Below are 18,544 nucleotides of genomic sequence, written 5' to 3'. Positions count from 1 at the left end.
CTGTAGATTACTGACATTTTTCAAAAGTGCATATGACAGTATTTGGAAATTTGTTAAAATCTATGTTCATAACCATTCTACTCCATGTGCAACACTCATACAAGCCTCACCTTAATGTTTCTTGCCAAAAACTGTCTGAAGACTTCAAAGCACAAACTAAATCAATGAAGGCATGTGTTGCATTATCACAACATATGGACTACAAGGCTACGGCAAGGGGCGGCATAGAAATGTTTTAATAAATAAATAAAAATAAATACTGCCTTACAGAGATCCATTACTGCATATCTCAGCTCTGCAAGCTTTTCAGCAAACCAATATTTGACATGAGAAATAGTCCACTCTGCTTAACATTTTTTGTACAAAAGGGGCTGTTTTTCTACTGTATTGATTCCAAGTAGGTACACAACTGAAGCTCCAGCACAAACCTAATGCTAAGTCTTTCTGTCAGACTTAAAGAGTAAAAAATTGGATTAGAAGAATGCCAGGACTTGCTCAACTAGGATTAAGAGCAGTGAGGCAGTGTTCATGCTTAACAGGGGAGAGAATGATCCTTCAACCATTCTTCATCAAACCTACTTAAGAGGTGACTAGCTACTGCTGCCCTACCCCATATCTGTAACTGTCCATAACTGCAAAATCAAAACTTATTCATTTTTATGCACATAGTTTTAAAATTTAGCAAGCAAACCTCAGAGCAATTACATACAGAGTATACTCATAGAAAAGGAGGATTTTCTCATTCGGTGTTGAATTACCTCTTCTCTGGCTACTCTCAATGCAGAATCCAAATCTTGCTGGTGGTAAAGCAAACCTGAGGTATTTTCACCCTCTGAGCTGCCTATCCGGGAGGAGTACAGTGCACTTTTGGGGATGGAAACATCAGCTGAGACTGCAGGGTCTCTCTGTTCATTAAAAAAGAAAAATGGAAGTGACAATTAATAGTGTGTCCAGTAGCATTTCAATTAACTATTTTATGGTGAGTGGGGAAACAAATTAAACAATGAGGAAATGTGGGGTTATGATTTATGACAAATGCAAAGCACTGCATATACTTTTGATGGCAGAATACAGATGGTAACTTAAGTGGAACTGAGGGAGAACTGAAACAGCAACAACAGCATCCGTGCTGAATCCTCTCCTTGTGTGTTTTGACATGTGCTTGTTTCTGATAACGTCCTAGTAATAGTTTACAAGTACCAGTTGTCACATGCAGAGCAATACAAACACTACTGGGCATTCTACTATTTCTCAGTGGAGAATAATCATGTTTAAAAGTACTTCAACATCTAAGCTTGTCTGCCAGCCAGACAAGGTCAGGCAGAGCCTTGTCATAATACCACTAGAGGGAAAAACCATAGTTTATGCCTACCTGTCCATCCAGGTGCTTCAGCCCTGTTCTGTTTATATTCTCTACTACTCATCCAAGATACCACCTGCTCTTACTATCATCCCCTTCATGTTCATGGCAAATAAAATGCAGCAGGGCAAGCCTCACACAGGACACAGTCTATCATCTGCTGAACCATGCACTACTAGCAGCATCAGTTAAAAAAGGCAAGGCAGTGGAAGAGAAGATGCAGTGGAAATTGAATGAAATGCTCTTGCATGTGGAAGTACATTAAAGAAGAGGTGGGGAACATATGGTCATCTAAATGATTTGGCCTACAACTCTCATCAGTCCAAGTCAGCATAACCAATAGTGTAGTCAGATGGGAACTGAACATAAATTGCTCACCTCAGAGTTAGAACCACAAGAAAATACATTGTCCTAACTGTTTTTCTCCCTTTCCTTTGAAGTAGACCAAGACAAAGTCTTTCAAACTAAAAGCATTTATTATCTTAAAGCTGACCAGCTTACTCGGCTTTGTAGTACATGAGAAGAATGTTACAGAAGAACAAAGGAACAAGCAAAATTAGAATACTAGCCACTAGGGAAAAAAAATTAATTACAAAAAGTTGGTTCCAAACTAAATAACTCTCCTTAATTCCAAATTAAAAAGAGCAAACTACATCTTCAAGTCAATTCCTCCTGCTTAAGGGCCAATAGCTTGGAGCATCTAACGCTTTTCAACTGGTCTGTCCTCATAACCTAACACTGTATCATGGGTTAATAATGCTAGATCCACCACACCCCCCACCATCCACACTGGTCCTGCTCAAACACCGAATAGCTCTGTTTGTACAAGATGACAGCCCTCCAAGGATTATTTATGTGGAGCATGCATGGCCACCATTTTGAATAGTCAGTTCTCACTAGAGGGTTGTTGTGCCATACAAAGCCAGTGAGCATAAGATATAGGAGGTTACACAACCCTTGCATAACCCATGGTCTAACCCTCACATAATTCACGTTTGCGGGGGTCATACAACAGAACAGCCACAGAGTAAGAACTACACATGCCATCTGGTACCTGGCTTGTCCTTGGTTAAAGAAATGGCTTGTTTAATTATTATTTATATCCTGCCTTTTTTACTTTCAAAGAACTCAGGGTGGCACACATAATTCTCCTCTCCCTGTCGATCATATCCTTACAACAATCCTGTATGGTAGGTTGAGCTGAGTGTCTGTGAATGGCCCAAAGTCACTCAGCTGGGGTCATGGCCAAGCAGGAACTAGAACCCAGGTCACCTGAATCCCAGTCCCACAATCTTAACCATTATACCACACTGCCTCTTATGCTGCATAAGTCAAGAGCAGAACAGGTTTCACAATAAATGCAGTCAGTCACAAGACCATCAACCACCACTGGCTGAGATGGTCCAAAGATAGCAATCTTTACTACCAGGTTGCTTCAGTGCTCCTACCAGAAGAAGGTGAGATTGCATGGATCTTCCATTTGTCCTATGCTTTCCTATTAAAATCAAGAAATTAAATAGAAGGGTGGCAATATGAGAAATTTCTTACATATTTAAATAAAGGTCATGTAAATTATTTATGTTGTACTGCTTCTGGAATAGGGACCCCAAAATGTAGTATTAATCTTGGTGTCCTGATTTTAACACCATGAATATTGTCTAAACTTTTGCTTAAAAATGTATTTGTTGTTTAAAAAAAGCAATCTACATTTACAGAAACATCCCTAGTACTCCCTGATTTGTCTACACACCCTCCTTTTTCAACATATAGCTAAGAATATGATACATCATGTTATTTCATTAAGACTACTTCACTTTTGGTCTGCCATGTATAATAATGCTGGAGATGAAAAAAAAAAGTAACAGCATTTGGGCAAGGGTTTTTCTCCCTTGTTTTTATTGTACTGGAATTATTTTAAAATAATAATTAAAAAAAAAACTAATGGGCATGATCCAGCAAGTAGGCATGCACATTTCTGAAAATTATTCAAGCACAGGGTAGAAAATATTCTTACTGTTCCATTTATAAAATGTGGGGCAACTGCAAGAGCATCCAATGATAGGCTTCTTCCACTGATTACACAGAGAATTAAGGCCAAGAGTAATAGCACCATTATGTTCACACTTACACTAAGGAGATCAAACTTGTAAGGAAGTAAATCCTGAAGGACAAGTTCCACTGGCTTAGAACCACATAGGTCTAATACAAAGAAAACCTGAATGGATAGCTTATATTATGAAAGAGGTATAAATTTATCATCTCTGCAAAGCTCCATTGAAAGAACTATAACTGAGGAATATTGGCGGGATGCAGATGACTGAAGTGGTAACTTGCCATGGTACACATGTAACCACACTTGTGAGGTGGACATCTATATTGCCCTATAGAGCAGTGAAGAGGATCTATCATTCACCTGCTACTCTAGCTCATTGTTCAGCTGTGGAACTGTGAGAGAATCACCTTCACTACTTAGCAGAAGAATTAAGCTGATTGGCTAACTAAGTGTTTGATTGCAGTAAGTTGCCATATGATCAATTTTCATATGTAATCATCCACTGCCTGTAAGGCAATTTCTTGTTAGAGTTCACAATCCTTTAGTTCTTTTTGATATTGTTCTTATTATCATTTACAGCATTATAGAGCAGTAATCTAAGTGAAGTTCTGTAGGCAAGGATTATAATCACGGGTCACCCCCCCTCAAAAAAACAAACAAACAAACAAACATTTGTGTAGAAACTGCTTTATAAGAACTGCGTTCATTACTCATTGAATAATTTCTTCCTGTCACAAATTTGATTGAAAAGGTTACAGAATAACCATTATTGTGCAACAGGCACTGAAAGATAAACCTTATTTTCATTTCTGCGCCCCTGAAACATGGATACATCAGAAAAGCATCCACCCATTTGTTTTATGTTGAATACAGATTTAACATTCAAAATTTGTTAAACAAAAATTTAATTATCTAGATGTTTTCTTATAAACTACTGATTTTATAATCAGTAATATGTTTAAATTACATATGAGCAGATGTGTTAACATAGCAAAAAATTCACATCATCTGGTGATAATCAGTTATTGCTGTAACAACTGCATCATGCCTTAGACACCTACATTCTCCATTACACGACCAGTTAGAAGGGATGGTTGAAGATTTTGTTTGCCTGCAAGTAAAGTGGTCCTATTTGAACTGTTAGAACTAATGTTTAGACTTGAGAGCAGTTCTGATTTTTTCACTCCCCTGAACTTTGTGAAGCTTTTGGTTTTATGAGTGCATATTTATATGCATTTCATAAAATGCATATAAGATGTGCACCCTTTGTGCATTTTTTAAAAAAAATCAGGTTATTTAATGTGGAAATGGGGTTGTTATATGAAAGCATTCAAATGTGAAATGGAGCAAAAGTGGATTGTTCTGTCCATCCCTACCTGTAAATCAGCAAAGCAGCACACAGCATCAGGGTGTTTCTGCATTCTACTCCAATTAAAGAAGTGGTTTCTCTTATTGAGGTCTTTTAACTTAATCTTCCTTCTCCAGAACAAAAACATAGCCCTGAATCCTGTGCAAATCATTAGCTCAGAACTTTGGTTCATAGCTCTGGTCACTAACATGGCCATCTGTGTGAGCCACATGCTTCAGGAGCCCAACACAAGGTGCTGGCATTCAACTTCTGCCTAAGCTGTAGTTCACTTTTGTTTCTGCTAAAGGCAATAGCTAAAAGCTATTCATTGAAAGAAGCTGGGAATTCCTCCATTATTTTCTCAGGAAACCCTTTTCACATGACCAACTTGCCCTGATACTTCCATATTAAGCAGCAGTATTACCATTGAAAATTAGCAGACTTGCTCCTGGGGTGTACTCTTGATGGTACATATTGTGAATTAATATCATAGTGAATGTGGAAATGGTGCAGGAATGTTCATCTTCTGTATGAAATAACTAAGAAATACATTCAAAAAATCCAGTCTAGTTTCTATCCTGCATCAAACTGGATTCAAGTTGCTGCAAAGTCATCAAGAAATCCTATTATAACTAATCTGCACTTATTCCTTAGCTGTTGTAAGTCACTGTACCTTTCAAAAGATTCACCTTGCTTGTGTTTAGCTGACCTTGGCAACAGTTGCTTAAAGAGGAAGATATGGATACAAATGGATCCATAAGGATATCAGTCCAAACAGTAATCCCAGTAGCTGGGAGGGATTCTACCAGATATCTGATATTTGGATTATTGATTTTTTTTAAAGGATTAGGTATATCAGTACATCAGAACTGTGTCCCAGTTCTTTGTTCTTTCGTCTTGCTGTACTCTCCAAATTCTGTGGTATGTCTTTCTCTTTCTCTAGCACTAACAAGTATGCACTTATGAAGGAATGCTGGATAGGGAAATAGGAGGAAATCCTTTTTACAAAGTGTAATGAACTGACTAATCTCAGTTCCTCTACTGCCAGCCACCCTTCTCACAGCACAAATACAAAATTCCCAATGTTTTCTGAGTTCACAGTCACTAAGTGGCACATATTTTCTTGTTGTAACATCCACTCAAAACTATCCTGTTTTTTTAAGATCCTCTACCTTGTTCTTCTGCTACCAATGACCAAGCTAGACTAAATGTATTCACATTCAATACAACATCTAGATTTACCAGACTTTTCAAATAATATGAGGTCACACATTTCCTTAAAGAAGAAAAAATTAAAAAACTTGCTCACTGGTGTAAATTAAAATAAATCCAGTCCCATTAAGAATCAATGAAAAATGCGTCACTGGCTATCACTCAAGGAGGGTTGCAACCACAACGCTTATTTATTCAGCAGTTGCATTTCAGGCAACATAATTAGGCTGAACAATTAATTAAAAAAGAAAACAAGCACTGAAATCGCTTGCTCACAATAGTTAAAACAGACCAGCAGTGAAAGCTGCTCAGTGTGAAAATACGGTGCTGTGATGTATGCTTTTCAAAAGATACCTAAACCCACCGTGGGATCAGTTCCACAACTAGCCGATCTGACTACTGAAATATAACAAACTAGTTCCAAGATTTTCCCAATTTGGAAGTGACTCCATTTGTGGCAGAATGCTGGCAACATGCCAGTGACACTCAGCAGTTATCAGTGTTTGAAGAGAACTAAAACAAAGACCACCGTTCCTCAAGCAAATCCCCATGAGCTCTGACCTTTATATGATTGCCATTGTAAGGGACCTCTAGAACAGCTGCACACATCAAACACACTACTTAAGAGCTAGTATTTCACTCTGATTTAGACCACATGCATCACAGGGCAGCCTCACACTGACATGGCAACAGCCAGCATGCTGTAGGCATACCAGGAAGGAAATGCTTTAGATCTCAAGAATAAAGAAGGCGTGCGATGGGAGTGCTTTTCCTCTGAGAACTGTGGCAGCCCCCACCCCTCAACTATTTTAGTCCCATCCTTAGAAGCCTGAGATGCGGGTTAACTGAACTTCGTTAAGATGTGTTTAAAATTGCTCTTAAAAGAACAACATATCCATTTATAAAGCATTTTCTAACATGTCACATTTGAACTTTAGTGAGTGTATTGCTAATTGAGACACAATTCAACTTTAATAAACCAAGTCACGTTTCCACCTCAGGCTCACACTTGTTAGCCTACTTGGCTGTGACTAAGTTGTTCATCTCAGATTTAGGCAACTGGTTGGATCCAGGGCTTCATCCCTTCCTTCATCAGCAGGAATCCAGTGGAATTCCACTCATGAAATACCAGTCAGCAGAAAGAGAGTGAGCAAATATTTACAGTTTTCCCCTTCCCTCTGGGGCCTGAAGCACCACCTCCCACATTGCTCTAGAGGGTCTCACAACCCTCCAAGGCAGATTGCGGGGACATGGAGTCTGCAAGGGAAGGGGCAAATTGGCAAGGATGGCCTGTTTTGCCAGGAGAAGCCTTCCAAAAGCAGAAGAATGCCTCCCATCCACAGCAGGATGATTCTGCATGTAAGCCAACTAATTCTTAAATCAGATTTTAAATTGGTTTGGCACCTGTCACTCTATACTCAACCTCTTGAATGAGATGCTGCATTCCATGTAACTTTTGGAACAACAGGATTCTACAGCAAATGCTCCAAATTAGCTGAATTATGGTATTTGCAAGCAAATGCTAACAATTGAAGATATATTTTCTAAGTGCTTACAAAGATGAGGAACCTATAGCCCTCCAAATGTTGTTGGATTCCCAATTCCCATTAGCCCCAGCCAGCAAAAATGATAGCAGTTATAGTGTAACAATACCTGGAGAGTCACCAGCCCTGGTTAACAGAAAATTGCATATAACCCTCTACTTCTCGACACATAGAAGTGAATGCTAATACACATAGAAGTAAATGTGAACATTCACTGGTGCATTACTAACTTTTGGATGTACACAAAATTGGAATTGTCAACTCTTTCACAGGTTATGTTAACCCCTGCCAAATTACGGGTATTACTTATTAACATATATTGGTCCACTCTATTTATTCAGTTACTCTTCTCATTAAAATTTCAGTCTCCAAAATCCGCACTAAGGTACTAAAATAATTTACTGATTAAGCAATCAATTAATTTGTGAAAAGTGAAACAATATTTGAATAACAGAGTGACAGTCAGCCCTTTATCTGTGACCAGATTCCTTGTGGTAGTGCTTTGTGAAAAGTATCTGTAAGTGGAAGCAATAGCATTTGGGATTAGAGAAAGACCGCTGGCATGCTCCTTGATGTATCTCTAAGTAAGAAAGTGCCAAAATATCAAGCATCACCACTCAGAGAAACTTTAACGTATTGTTAAAGGAAAAGCAGCATTTAGATTCCTTAAGCTGTGATCAATCACACACAAATTTCAGGCATATAAGAGATACCTCAGTATCTAAGGAGCTGAAAGAAGACAGGGAAATTTGTCTGGCTAGCTTCAGGGCTTCTATCCTCATTGCAGCAAACTCTAACTCCTCCTGTCAGTGGGATGGTTGGTGATTGTGAGCAATGCACATAAAGAATGCATTCAAACAGTGATGTAAAGATGAAGGTCTACATTCAAAAAATGAATGCTAGATATTGCTCTGTTATGATTACCATTGGGGGACAACACAGACATAATATTGACTCAAGTTCCTTGAAGGACTGAGAGACAAATTACACTTGTGGTTGGGTCCACATTTGGTCATGTTTAGAGTAGACCTATTTAAATACATACAATAGTTATTACTTGGTTCGATTGATTTCAGTGTGTCTACTCTAAGCATAACTAAGCCTGGATCCAATCTATGACATTTAATATGTATTCTGCAGGTACATCTCTGCTATTCCTTAACTGATTATAACAGTTGTGCATGCATGAATTCTTATAAAGATTGTAGCACACCGGGAAGAGTCTTTATCTCTTTTCTTCCCATTACAACCTCCCCCGCCCCGCACACCACCCCAAAAATCACTACTTTCTGTGGCTGGATTCTTAAATAAAATGGATTTTTTTTCTTATGTTCCTAGTTGTACATGCAAGGGGAAGTTTTGAGGCAGTGTAGCTGGGGTGAAAATCATAAATCTCCCCTTTCCCCATACTGCAACCTCATTAAGAATTATCTCCTTAAAGAAAAAACTGAGTTGTTGCTGCAGACTATATATTAAATGCTACATTTAGTTTGTTCCTATAACATTAGCAGGACATATTAGAATGAATTTTAAAGGGTAAAATTGTTAATAAGCATTTAGGTAAATCTTGCTCAAGAAAAATAATGAAGTGAGCCCATGATTTTTGTGAAGTAGTTTGTACCACACTCTTGACATTGACTATATATCACATTTTACTTATATCACTTGTAGTTCAAGCATACTTAACTACTTGAAAAGGGCAAATTATTCCTTTATCCCTGGAAACAAACTCTCACACACTTTAAACTGACCATTTAAGTGCACTGTGTCCAATTACTTATTAAAAAGTTATGCTATAAAATCTACATTCTCAACCATTCATGTAATATAATCCTATGAAAGTTTAGTCAGAAGTAAGTTCTACTATGTTCAATAGGATTTACTCCCAAGTAACTATGCATAGGATTACATCCTTGAAGAATAATTGTCATAAGATTGCCTGTACTTTCTTATCAAAGATTTTGGCTATTACAGATATTCTAAATTGAAAACTATTAGTTGTATTCAATAATTACCTCATTCTGTCCTGGTTTATTTTTAGTTTAATTATGAAATATGCACATAAAAGCAAGACTGAATGCATTTTTAGAACTGTCATCTTTGTGTTATAATTTCATGTCCCTGCAATCTGAACTCAAAAGATACATTAGCAACAGAGTACGGTCTGATCAGTTTATCTCTTCCACTTTCTATGTTTTACTGGGAACATTCAGAAACATGTTGCAGCTTCTTCTTCATAGTCATTTCTATGAAATGGAAATGTTCTGTACACACATATGAATTTCCCACTCTGTGTAATGAGCATTCTTCAAATCAAGCAACTACTATAATTTGTGATCACAGGTCTTTGACACACTGGCTTACCATGCAGTGAGGCACAGAAATTACTATCTTGCCTGTACTCTACCTGTGCTGCATGCAGAACATATGGCAGAGTATACATGTATGCATGATACATCTACCACTACAAAGGAAGTAGACAGATCGCATGAGTCATGATATAAGCATTATGAATTTCATGTATACACCTGTTCCATGCGCTGTTTTCAAAAAGAAAGGAGCAGGTGTCTCTAAGACGATGTGGATCAGCCCTAAGATGATGATCAGGAAACAGGCTGGTTTACCAAGTACAAGTCTTAAATTCTTATTGCATCCTTGGTAAACTTGGGAAAAGGTTAGCGCTGGACTACAGATGTTTCTTCCCTTTCAGACATTCACCTTCTATTGGTGATTACAAATACTGAGGCAAGGAACATTGATAGACTTCCATTACAAACCTGAAGTTTCTGAGCAAATACTGGGGGATTCTTTTCTGCTAAGTCAGGCTCTAGATACTGAAGCTGATCACACACTGAAGGTGGATGAGATATTCTACTGAGAAGAGCATCAGCAGAGACAAAGGGGTCGTCAGATGTGGTCTAAAGAGCAAGGAGGATACAGAAGAAATAACAAACTGGCAGCACGGCTCATGATTAAAATCATCCATCATCCCTATTAAAATGTACACTTAATACCTAAAGAAGTACCAGTTACACATGTACTAAAGATTATCTTCATCCATCAAACCACAAGTGCTCAGGATTTGACAAGAAAAAAGGAGACATTTATTAATAAGTCGAACTTTGTGGCAAGCAGCTCTTGAAGAAACTTTAAAAGAAAGGAATAAAACTTTAAAATTTGTATCAAAATGCTTTAAATGTAATGTGTTTATTCTAGAGGTTACTATGCTCCAGCCCAGTACAGAGGATGCTGAAAAGCTGCTTACTATGTCAATGGTGTTAGAAGCAGTCCCTAAGGCCATGGGCACCAGCTCTTTTGCTTTTGATTTGTCCGAAGCCTGCAGGGATGGTTCCTGGCTAGCAGCCAGGGATCGTGACGCCGGATGCTGTAGCTTCATTCCAGAGGGCAACTGGGTTTCTGTTTCTTCCAAGCTTGACCTGAGGTAAGCCAAAACAGTATGCTTTCAAATGAGGGAAGAGAATGCATAAATCACTAGCCACAATTATTATTTTATTGTGGCTACAGAATACTTTTCATTATCTCCCATTCTAATCTTAAAGGAGGTCAGGTTGCTCACCTGTAACTGTTGTATTTGAGTGGGCATCCCTGCATTTACACATATGGGCTTATGTGCCTGTGCAACATCTAGACTGGGAAAAACTTCGAATTGCTGGGCATGCCGGATTGGGTGGGAGCCGCTCCCCTTCCAGTTTCAGGAGGTATAGAGGAGGGGCCCCCACCCACTCCCTCACCTCCCATGGAGAGCACCTAGACTGAGGGATAGGTGAGGTACCGACCCAGTCTGACCCCAGCATCCAAGGGTAGAGGGAGGATGGTGTTGGGCTGATGACAGCCTGTGGGGCCCAAATGCCCAGAGGACCACTTGAAGAACAACTATTACAGGTAAGGAATCTGCCTTTCTTCTTCATGGTCTCTGTACATCATACATATGGGCAATTAGCAAGCTTGCCCCATGTAGGACAGAGGGAAGCTGTTGTCACTTGAGAATGGAGGCGAGTGCAGTTTTGCTGAAGGTGCAGTCTTCCCTGGCATGGACATCAAGCTGGTGGTTTCTCATGAACAACGGCCAGGTGGCGGCTCTGCAGACATCCCGCAAGGGATCTACAGCCAGGAGAGCTTTGGACGTGGCCTAGGCACACATGGAGTGGGCCTGTGGGTGTGATATGAGGTCCATGAAGGCATTCCATTTGGCCAGGTAGGATTTTCTGGTGGACAGCCTGAGGGCTGCCTCTAGTAGGGTACACACTGCTGGTGGCAGGGTCACAAGCCCATGTGTCACAGTACAGATAGGGCTGCTGCTCTAGGCTCTGGCAGGAAGGCTTTTGCAATTGAATCCAGGCACAGAAGCCTCCCTGGTGTTGGCCCTCCTGGCATTGCGGGCTGTGCTGGCTAGGTTGTCCGAGTCGATGGGGCTTATTCTTGGTAACTGGGAGCTGGGTACCCCTCAAAATCCCACTCCCAATCAATGGGGGTGGGTGGGAAGGTCCCTGGTGCCCCTTGTGTCTGAGCCCAGTGTCACTCTTCATGGCCAGTGTGCATGACCATGAGATAGAGGCAGCAATTTAAGTGCTGGAGTTGAGTTGCAGGTGCAAGTGTCTGAAGGATGGTCCAGCAATTGCTCTGCTGGCTCTCCCACTGGGCCAGTAGGTAGCTCCACAGGTTGTGGCAGGGTTGTTGGGTGGCTGGCAGAGGCCAGGGAGCTGGTGGCAGGGGAGGCCAATGGATGAGGGCTCATGTGGTGCTTCTTTGTTTGCAGCATGGTAGACATTTTCTTTGACTGTTTTGTGGCGTTCACCATGCTATTGACCTTGGAGGTGGAAGGGCAGACCAGGGTCTGTTTGGAAGTGTTGGCCACATAGAGGGCCTTCTTCCATAGCTTACCTTTAAGCCAGTCAGCTTGCTGGCAACAAGTCTGTTTCTTAAATGTTTGGCAATGGATACATGTCTCTAAGATGTGTTCCTTGCTGAGGCAGGAGACACAGGAAGTGGCTATCAGCTGGTGGGAGCTTGGCCTTGCAGGAGACAGATCTATGGAAAGCTGCCAGTGCATTGTGTAGATGGGCTGAGTGGAGAAGGGAATGAGGAAGTGGGAAATAGAGATCTGAGATAGAAAAGTGGGCCAAAACTTATCTCTTTGGGTTTTTTTTTAATCCTGTAAGAGTGAAAACAGGTTGGTAAGAAGCAAGGGTGGTTGAGAGGCATAAAGTGAGGGGGGGGGGAGAGAGAGAGAGAGAAATAAGGCTAAAGTGAGTACTTAGTGGTAGCAGTGGAGAGCAAAGGGCTTTCCAGTCTAGTCTGATGACTGAAAAGGAGCAGAGGCAGTGGGTGGGGACCCCTCCCCACACCTCCCATTAACTGGAAGAAGGGCTCCTACCTGATCCAGCATGCTCAGCTATTTCTTTCCTCTTAAAGGCGTTATACAGGCACACAAGCCCATAAGCGTGATGTATAGAGCGCACAAAAAGACACACTTTAGCATTACTTCGCACACTGATTGCTACTGCTATGCAGTCTGTTGCCCACTTTGCAATCAACATCCAAAGGGGGAACTATCTGAGGCAGGAAAATGCTATGGTTACTTTTCTCACCCAAACTACAAATAGGGAGGGGAAATGCTAGCATGGAAAGTACTTCCATGAGTGTAAATATATAAATGAGTTTTGGGAAAGGATCTTTAAAGAAATTGGTAAAATATAGAATTTAAATGTTGAAGTTGATCCTGGATTAGCATTATTGTCATTATTTAGAGAACAGATGGGACAAAATACTAAAGAACTGATGATAAATTTATTAACAGCAGTAAGATTAATTGGAATTGAAAAATGAAAAGTGAATATCATATAGTGGATTGGTGTAAAGAAGTCTGGAATATAGCTATTAATGATAAGTTAACTTGTGATATTAAATGGAAAAAAGGTTTGATAAATGAAAACAAATTTGAAAGTATTTGGAGACCTTTTATTGAATATGTTTTAATAAAAGGAAAGGGGTGTGAACCACCACAAGAGTCAATGCAGTACTGGAAGGGAAGTGGGGCAACCTGAATGAATAAATGATCTTGCATTAAGTAACTAGAGTTGTTATGCTGTGCAGTGGCACTGGAAGGGTAAGAAACAAACAGAATGGAAACAAGTATTTCTAATTTACTAATGATTACTACACAAGTCTTTACAAATAATTCCTTTTTCATTACAGTGCAGTACCCAGAACAAGGAGTTGTAGAATCTGATAATCGGACTGGAGGACACTTGACCGGACTCTCTTGCTGTGCATCGAACATAAGGTACAGAGATTGCTTTGTCTGAGAACCATCATCCTGCTGTTGAAGGAAAATGAAAAAAATTATAATGCCTCCTCAACTTGAAGAAAGCTGTCAGTCTCCTCAACATCGCTAATGAAATGCTAAATTTCTCTCCCAATATTCAGCTTTATCTTGAAGCAATTACAAAAGACAGTTTGAATTTAATATTTCTCTACATTTAAACAAATGACTAGATCAGTTCTTCTGTGTTAATACTGTATATCACATTTGTGTTCAGAGGGAACAATCTGATACCAGCCAGTAGAAACTTACAGGTATGGAAGAGCCTATCTTCTCCATATATTCTATTTCATATGAGTTGCCATATTCCAACTCTGTAATACATAGGAGAATGTGGTTAGCATGGTGGGGAAAGTATTGGTTAAGACAATACACAAGCTCTGAGGCTTTATACTTGTTATTTGCCCTGGATGCTAGCTTGTATTGGAAAAATTTCCTCTTGTTCTCCTCCAGATGTACACTTTTGGTAAGTTTAATATATTCAATCTACCGTGGGCAGAAAAGTGAGGGAGGTCAAGTGACGCAGCAATACAAAGTTCAGGCTCATCTTAGGGTAGTTATTACTTGATAACAAGTCTGATGCATTTCCACAAAGGAAGAGATGAAGCTGTCTTGTACAGAGTCAGGCCCCTGGGCCTTCTAAGTCTAGTATGTTCAACACTGGCTGGCGGTGCCTCTTCAGAACTTGAAGCATGATGCTTTCCTAGCCCTACCCAATGATGCCAAAGATTGAACTTGGGACCATCAGCATACCAAGCATGTGCTCTGAGCTACAGACCCTTCCAATCATCACTTATTCAAATAATAGGACTGACAGATGGTATATGTATTTGCACTTGAGTATGTATCTCCAGAAGCAGCCCTTGGAAATATATTAATAGGAATTTAAAATAAAACAAAAGTACACCGCTAAGAACAAACTAACGGAAAAGGCTGCTGAAATCACAAAAATTATGAATGTTTAGCAAAGTTACATCTCAGGCAGCAAATTTAAAATCAGGCTAGAACTGAATATTGTGGTAGACTTGGGTCTAGGAAACCCATTTATTTTTAAATAAATAGAACAAGGACCTGATTCACAGTGAACAAGCAGAGGGTGAATGGAAAAGGTGTGCAAATATTACCCTGACCACTGTTCTATTTTTCTTAAGTCACAGTTTTCCTTCTCTAGTATGAGCAATATAAAAGACACAGACACTAGAATTGCTAGGAACTCAAGGCAGTTAAAAAGGTTCTCCATGGCTGAGTAGAGTCTAGAATCCAGACCTCCCACATCCCAGTTCAGCACTATGAACCACTGCAGCACACTGGCTCTCATTAACTGCTATTTTGAAATATGAAAAAACACAAGGTATCTGAGAAGCCCAGATGATATACTATTTTTTCTTAGAAATCTCTCTCTCTCTGATTGCTTGTTTCACCTTACAGAGATGTCCCAACTCTGTAATCAATAAATATGTACAATTAACACCTTTCAATTATTGATGCACACTGACCATTTTTATGCCTCTGCCTTTTAATGGGGCACATACTTAAACTAGACATATAATTAAATGGCTGGCCCTGATCCATGATAAGTTTGGGTATCTTAAAATGGTCAGAATTTCTCCTCAACATCCATTAATTACCACTGGCAAAATCTGTTACAGTGAAAGCACCGATATATTTTTGACTCACAGCTCCAGTTCATATCTGGCATTCCAAGGGTACTGTGTCTTCCATGTTCTCTCTCCAAAGGAGAATGTCCCATATGTTGCTCATATAGAAAGGGACAAATGGCCCTTGCATACGGGCTCTAAATCACATCCTTCAAAGCTTTTACACATGCTATCACCAAAATGTTTTTGTTAAATAAAAAGGCATATTCTTCCATAATTTCATACATATATATTTGTATATGTACATGTGTGCATGTTAATTATGATATTTTAACAGAAAGAAAATGTGTCAGTTTACTCAGCTTCACCACAAAAGAGGAAATGTTTCCTAAATTTTTGATGCCAACACAGAGGTAATTAAAGCTTTAAAGATCTGATGTCAATCTTACCTTTCTGAAGAAATTCATAATTAATAGTAAAACCCAAATAGTTGAAAAAGATTTTTCAGGCTTAAATCAGTTTAAAGTGCAAAACAAAACATGATACTCCAAATATACAAGAATCTCCTTATAGTATTTCATTTCTACATTAACTATTTAAAAAGCAACTTAAGAATAAAAATGTAAAAATTAAAGCTGCTCTAAAACAATTTGTTCTGCTTGCTCAGACCATTTTTAAAAAAGAAATAACATTCTATGGCAGCAGCCTTTTAAAAATTGCCTCAGTTTTTGCTACATACATATATGCATAGGAAACAGGCGGTACATCCATATCCTTGGCAATTACATTTGCTTCATCTATTGCCTTATAGAGACTCACAACTATATACAATTCATAGATTTTGTGTTTGAAGGTTATTAATATTTAACCCCAGTCATTTTCAAATAGAGGTTTGGAATTCCCAATTCAGAACAAAGACAGATGTTACACCCCATCAATAGAATGATCTTTTGTCTCTAGACTGCTAGAGGGTTCACATGTTTAATTATCTTGAGTATCAAGATAAGGAAAATTCCAATGAATTAGCAAAGGAACAACTCAGGGTGACAATTGTTAGTTCAGTATATATAATGCTTAGGTATCGCCTTGTGTTTGTTCCTTTAGTAATAATGAGTGCAAATGAGATTCTCAGAAAATAACCTTTAATTACTCTGATGTTTCCCTTGGCAGCATGAAGAGAAGTCCAGGGGGAAGGTATGATTATATTTAAATGATCTCAACCGAGGAAACATTATTGGTAGTAATTAATAGGTAATCTTACTACCACATGTTACCCAGTAGACATGACAGCCAGGCAGTTAAATATTTAGAGATACTTTAGGTGTCCATCTGTGTTGAGCTTAGATCATCTATTAAATCATTACAACAATCAATCTTCTGACAATGCATCCTTAGAGAAGAACCTCTATACTAACACTTCTCTTACAATGTTTTAAGTTGTGTGTGTCTCATAAAAATTTCGTGCTATCCTAATTTTATTTATTACATTTACATCCTACTTTTCTTTCAAGAGGTTCCATTTACCCACAATTTGCTGTGACATGTGCTAGATACATTCCATAGCCTAGTTAAACAATTCACATTTAACATAGATATTAATTGTAGATTAGCTGTAGGTTGTTTATCCCATGATTAACCTATGGTCTGGGTTTGGACATCATGTAGCAGCAGCTGATTGAGCTAATATTCAAAATATCCATGGAATACATAGGTACTGCAACATACAGTGGGTGAATCAGTCCATGATTTCACACATTTATGTGCAACCTGAGTTTTAGGCTCTATTTAAGAGAGCCAGGTCTGGATAACTTTACTATTAAGGATCAGATTGTTATCAATTAAAAGCAGGAAACATTTTCATGTTGCACTCTCCCTTTCTAGAGAAGTTACCAGGTTTAATCCTTCAAAGTGTTCAGAAGTTAGTTAAAACTGGACTTCCTCTAAAAGGTATATGAGCCATATGTGAAAGACATTGTTTTAAAGCTGTTGATAAATGCATTCCAAGTCCAGTTCTAATACTTTTTTCTGTAGATTAACAATGAAAACAGACACTTACAGTATAGTCTACTATTGTGAACCCTATTGTGAGCAGGGTAGAAATGTAAACCAAAAGAAAGCATAGCTATTTGCTACCTTTTCTGTAATAGGTCAGATATGGTTTTTGTGAAGAATTCAAAGTGATTTAGTGAGCTGATTTCTATAGGCCTTACAAACATATTTTGTTTAGGTTTAACCTATGAGTGTTTCTAAAACTAGGCTTTTATTTTGTCTTCACCATTCTTCATGATAGTTTGCATCTGTTTTAAATGATATAATAATCCTCCAAGTCTTATCATGGGAGTTTATCTGGATAATGGGTAGTGTATGGGAGTTTATCTGGGTAATGGGTAGTGTAGTTGTGGAAATCCACTATACTACAGCACTGCCAAGGGTTTACACCACAAAAAGACAGAGAAGGAGCCACTCACCTGGCCACCTACCCCCAATCTTATCCTATAATTGAATTTAGAAACAGAATCAGTGTCTACAGTGCAATGTGAAAAACCCTGTCTAGAAACAACCTGTATGGTCTCTTAATTCAGGTGACATTGGGTAAGACTGGAGACAACCCTCCAATCCAAAATCTATTATCATTCAGGAATGTTTTTTTTAACTGTTCAAGGTACAGTTTATAAGACTACATATGATTTTCTATAAAGAACAACAGTCACTGATACTGAAAAGAAGGATACGGTAAGTAAACTGTAAAACATTCACTGAATACATCACCACAGTAAAAGCAAGGCAAGGACAAGAAATATTAGAAGTTACCTTTTGTTCTCATTCACATTCCAAATATGTTAAACATTCATTGGGAAAATGAACTGAGTATGCACCCACTTAAAGATAACAGAAATTCCCCATGCTTTTACAGTCAATAACTATGCATTCATTGTGATCATATGATTCACATCTGCAGGTGAAAGTTTGCAAGTTAACTGCTCTCCCACATAAACAAAAAGAACATAAAGCAAACTTGGACTTAGAGCAGAATATCAGGGAGAGGCCTTGGTGTAAATCTCCTTCTGGTATTACTCTTCTAAGGA

General features: G+C 38.8%; 1 protein-coding gene across 9 annotated transcripts in view; it reads right to left on the bottom strand.

Moving 5' to 3' along the window:
- Positions 1-18,544, bottom strand: part of TACC2 (transforming acidic coiled-coil containing protein 2) — a 189,855-nt gene that overhangs the window by 16,157 nt on the left and 155,154 nt on the right. For 7 of the 9 annotated variants that reach the window (XM_044440298.1, XM_044440279.1, XM_044440288.1 and 4 more), the window contains 6 exons: positions 14,113-14,174; positions 13,742-13,857; positions 10,783-10,954; positions 10,295-10,435; positions 8,231-8,320; positions 759-905 (listed from right to left, as the gene is read on the bottom strand). In XM_044440298.1, the coding sequence (XP_044296233.1) occupies positions 759-905; positions 8,231-8,320; positions 10,295-10,435; positions 10,783-10,954; positions 13,742-13,857; positions 14,113-14,174 (728 nt within the window). The remainder of the gene's footprint in view (positions 1-758; positions 906-8,230; positions 8,321-10,294; positions 10,436-10,782; positions 10,955-13,741; positions 13,858-14,112; positions 14,175-18,544) is intronic. The other 2 variants (XM_044440305.1, XM_044440331.1) reach the window with 2 other exon arrangements.

This window comes from Varanus komodoensis, unplaced genomic scaffold (assembly GCF_004798865.1).
Source record: "Varanus komodoensis strain SLA01 unplaced genomic scaffold, ASM479886v1 scaffold1, whole genome shotgun sequence".
Taxonomy (NCBI): Eukaryota; Metazoa; Chordata; class Lepidosauria; order Squamata; family Varanidae; genus Varanus; species Varanus komodoensis.
Note: the sequence above shows the minus strand (reverse complement) of the source record. Positions and strands in the feature narration are given on the sequence as shown.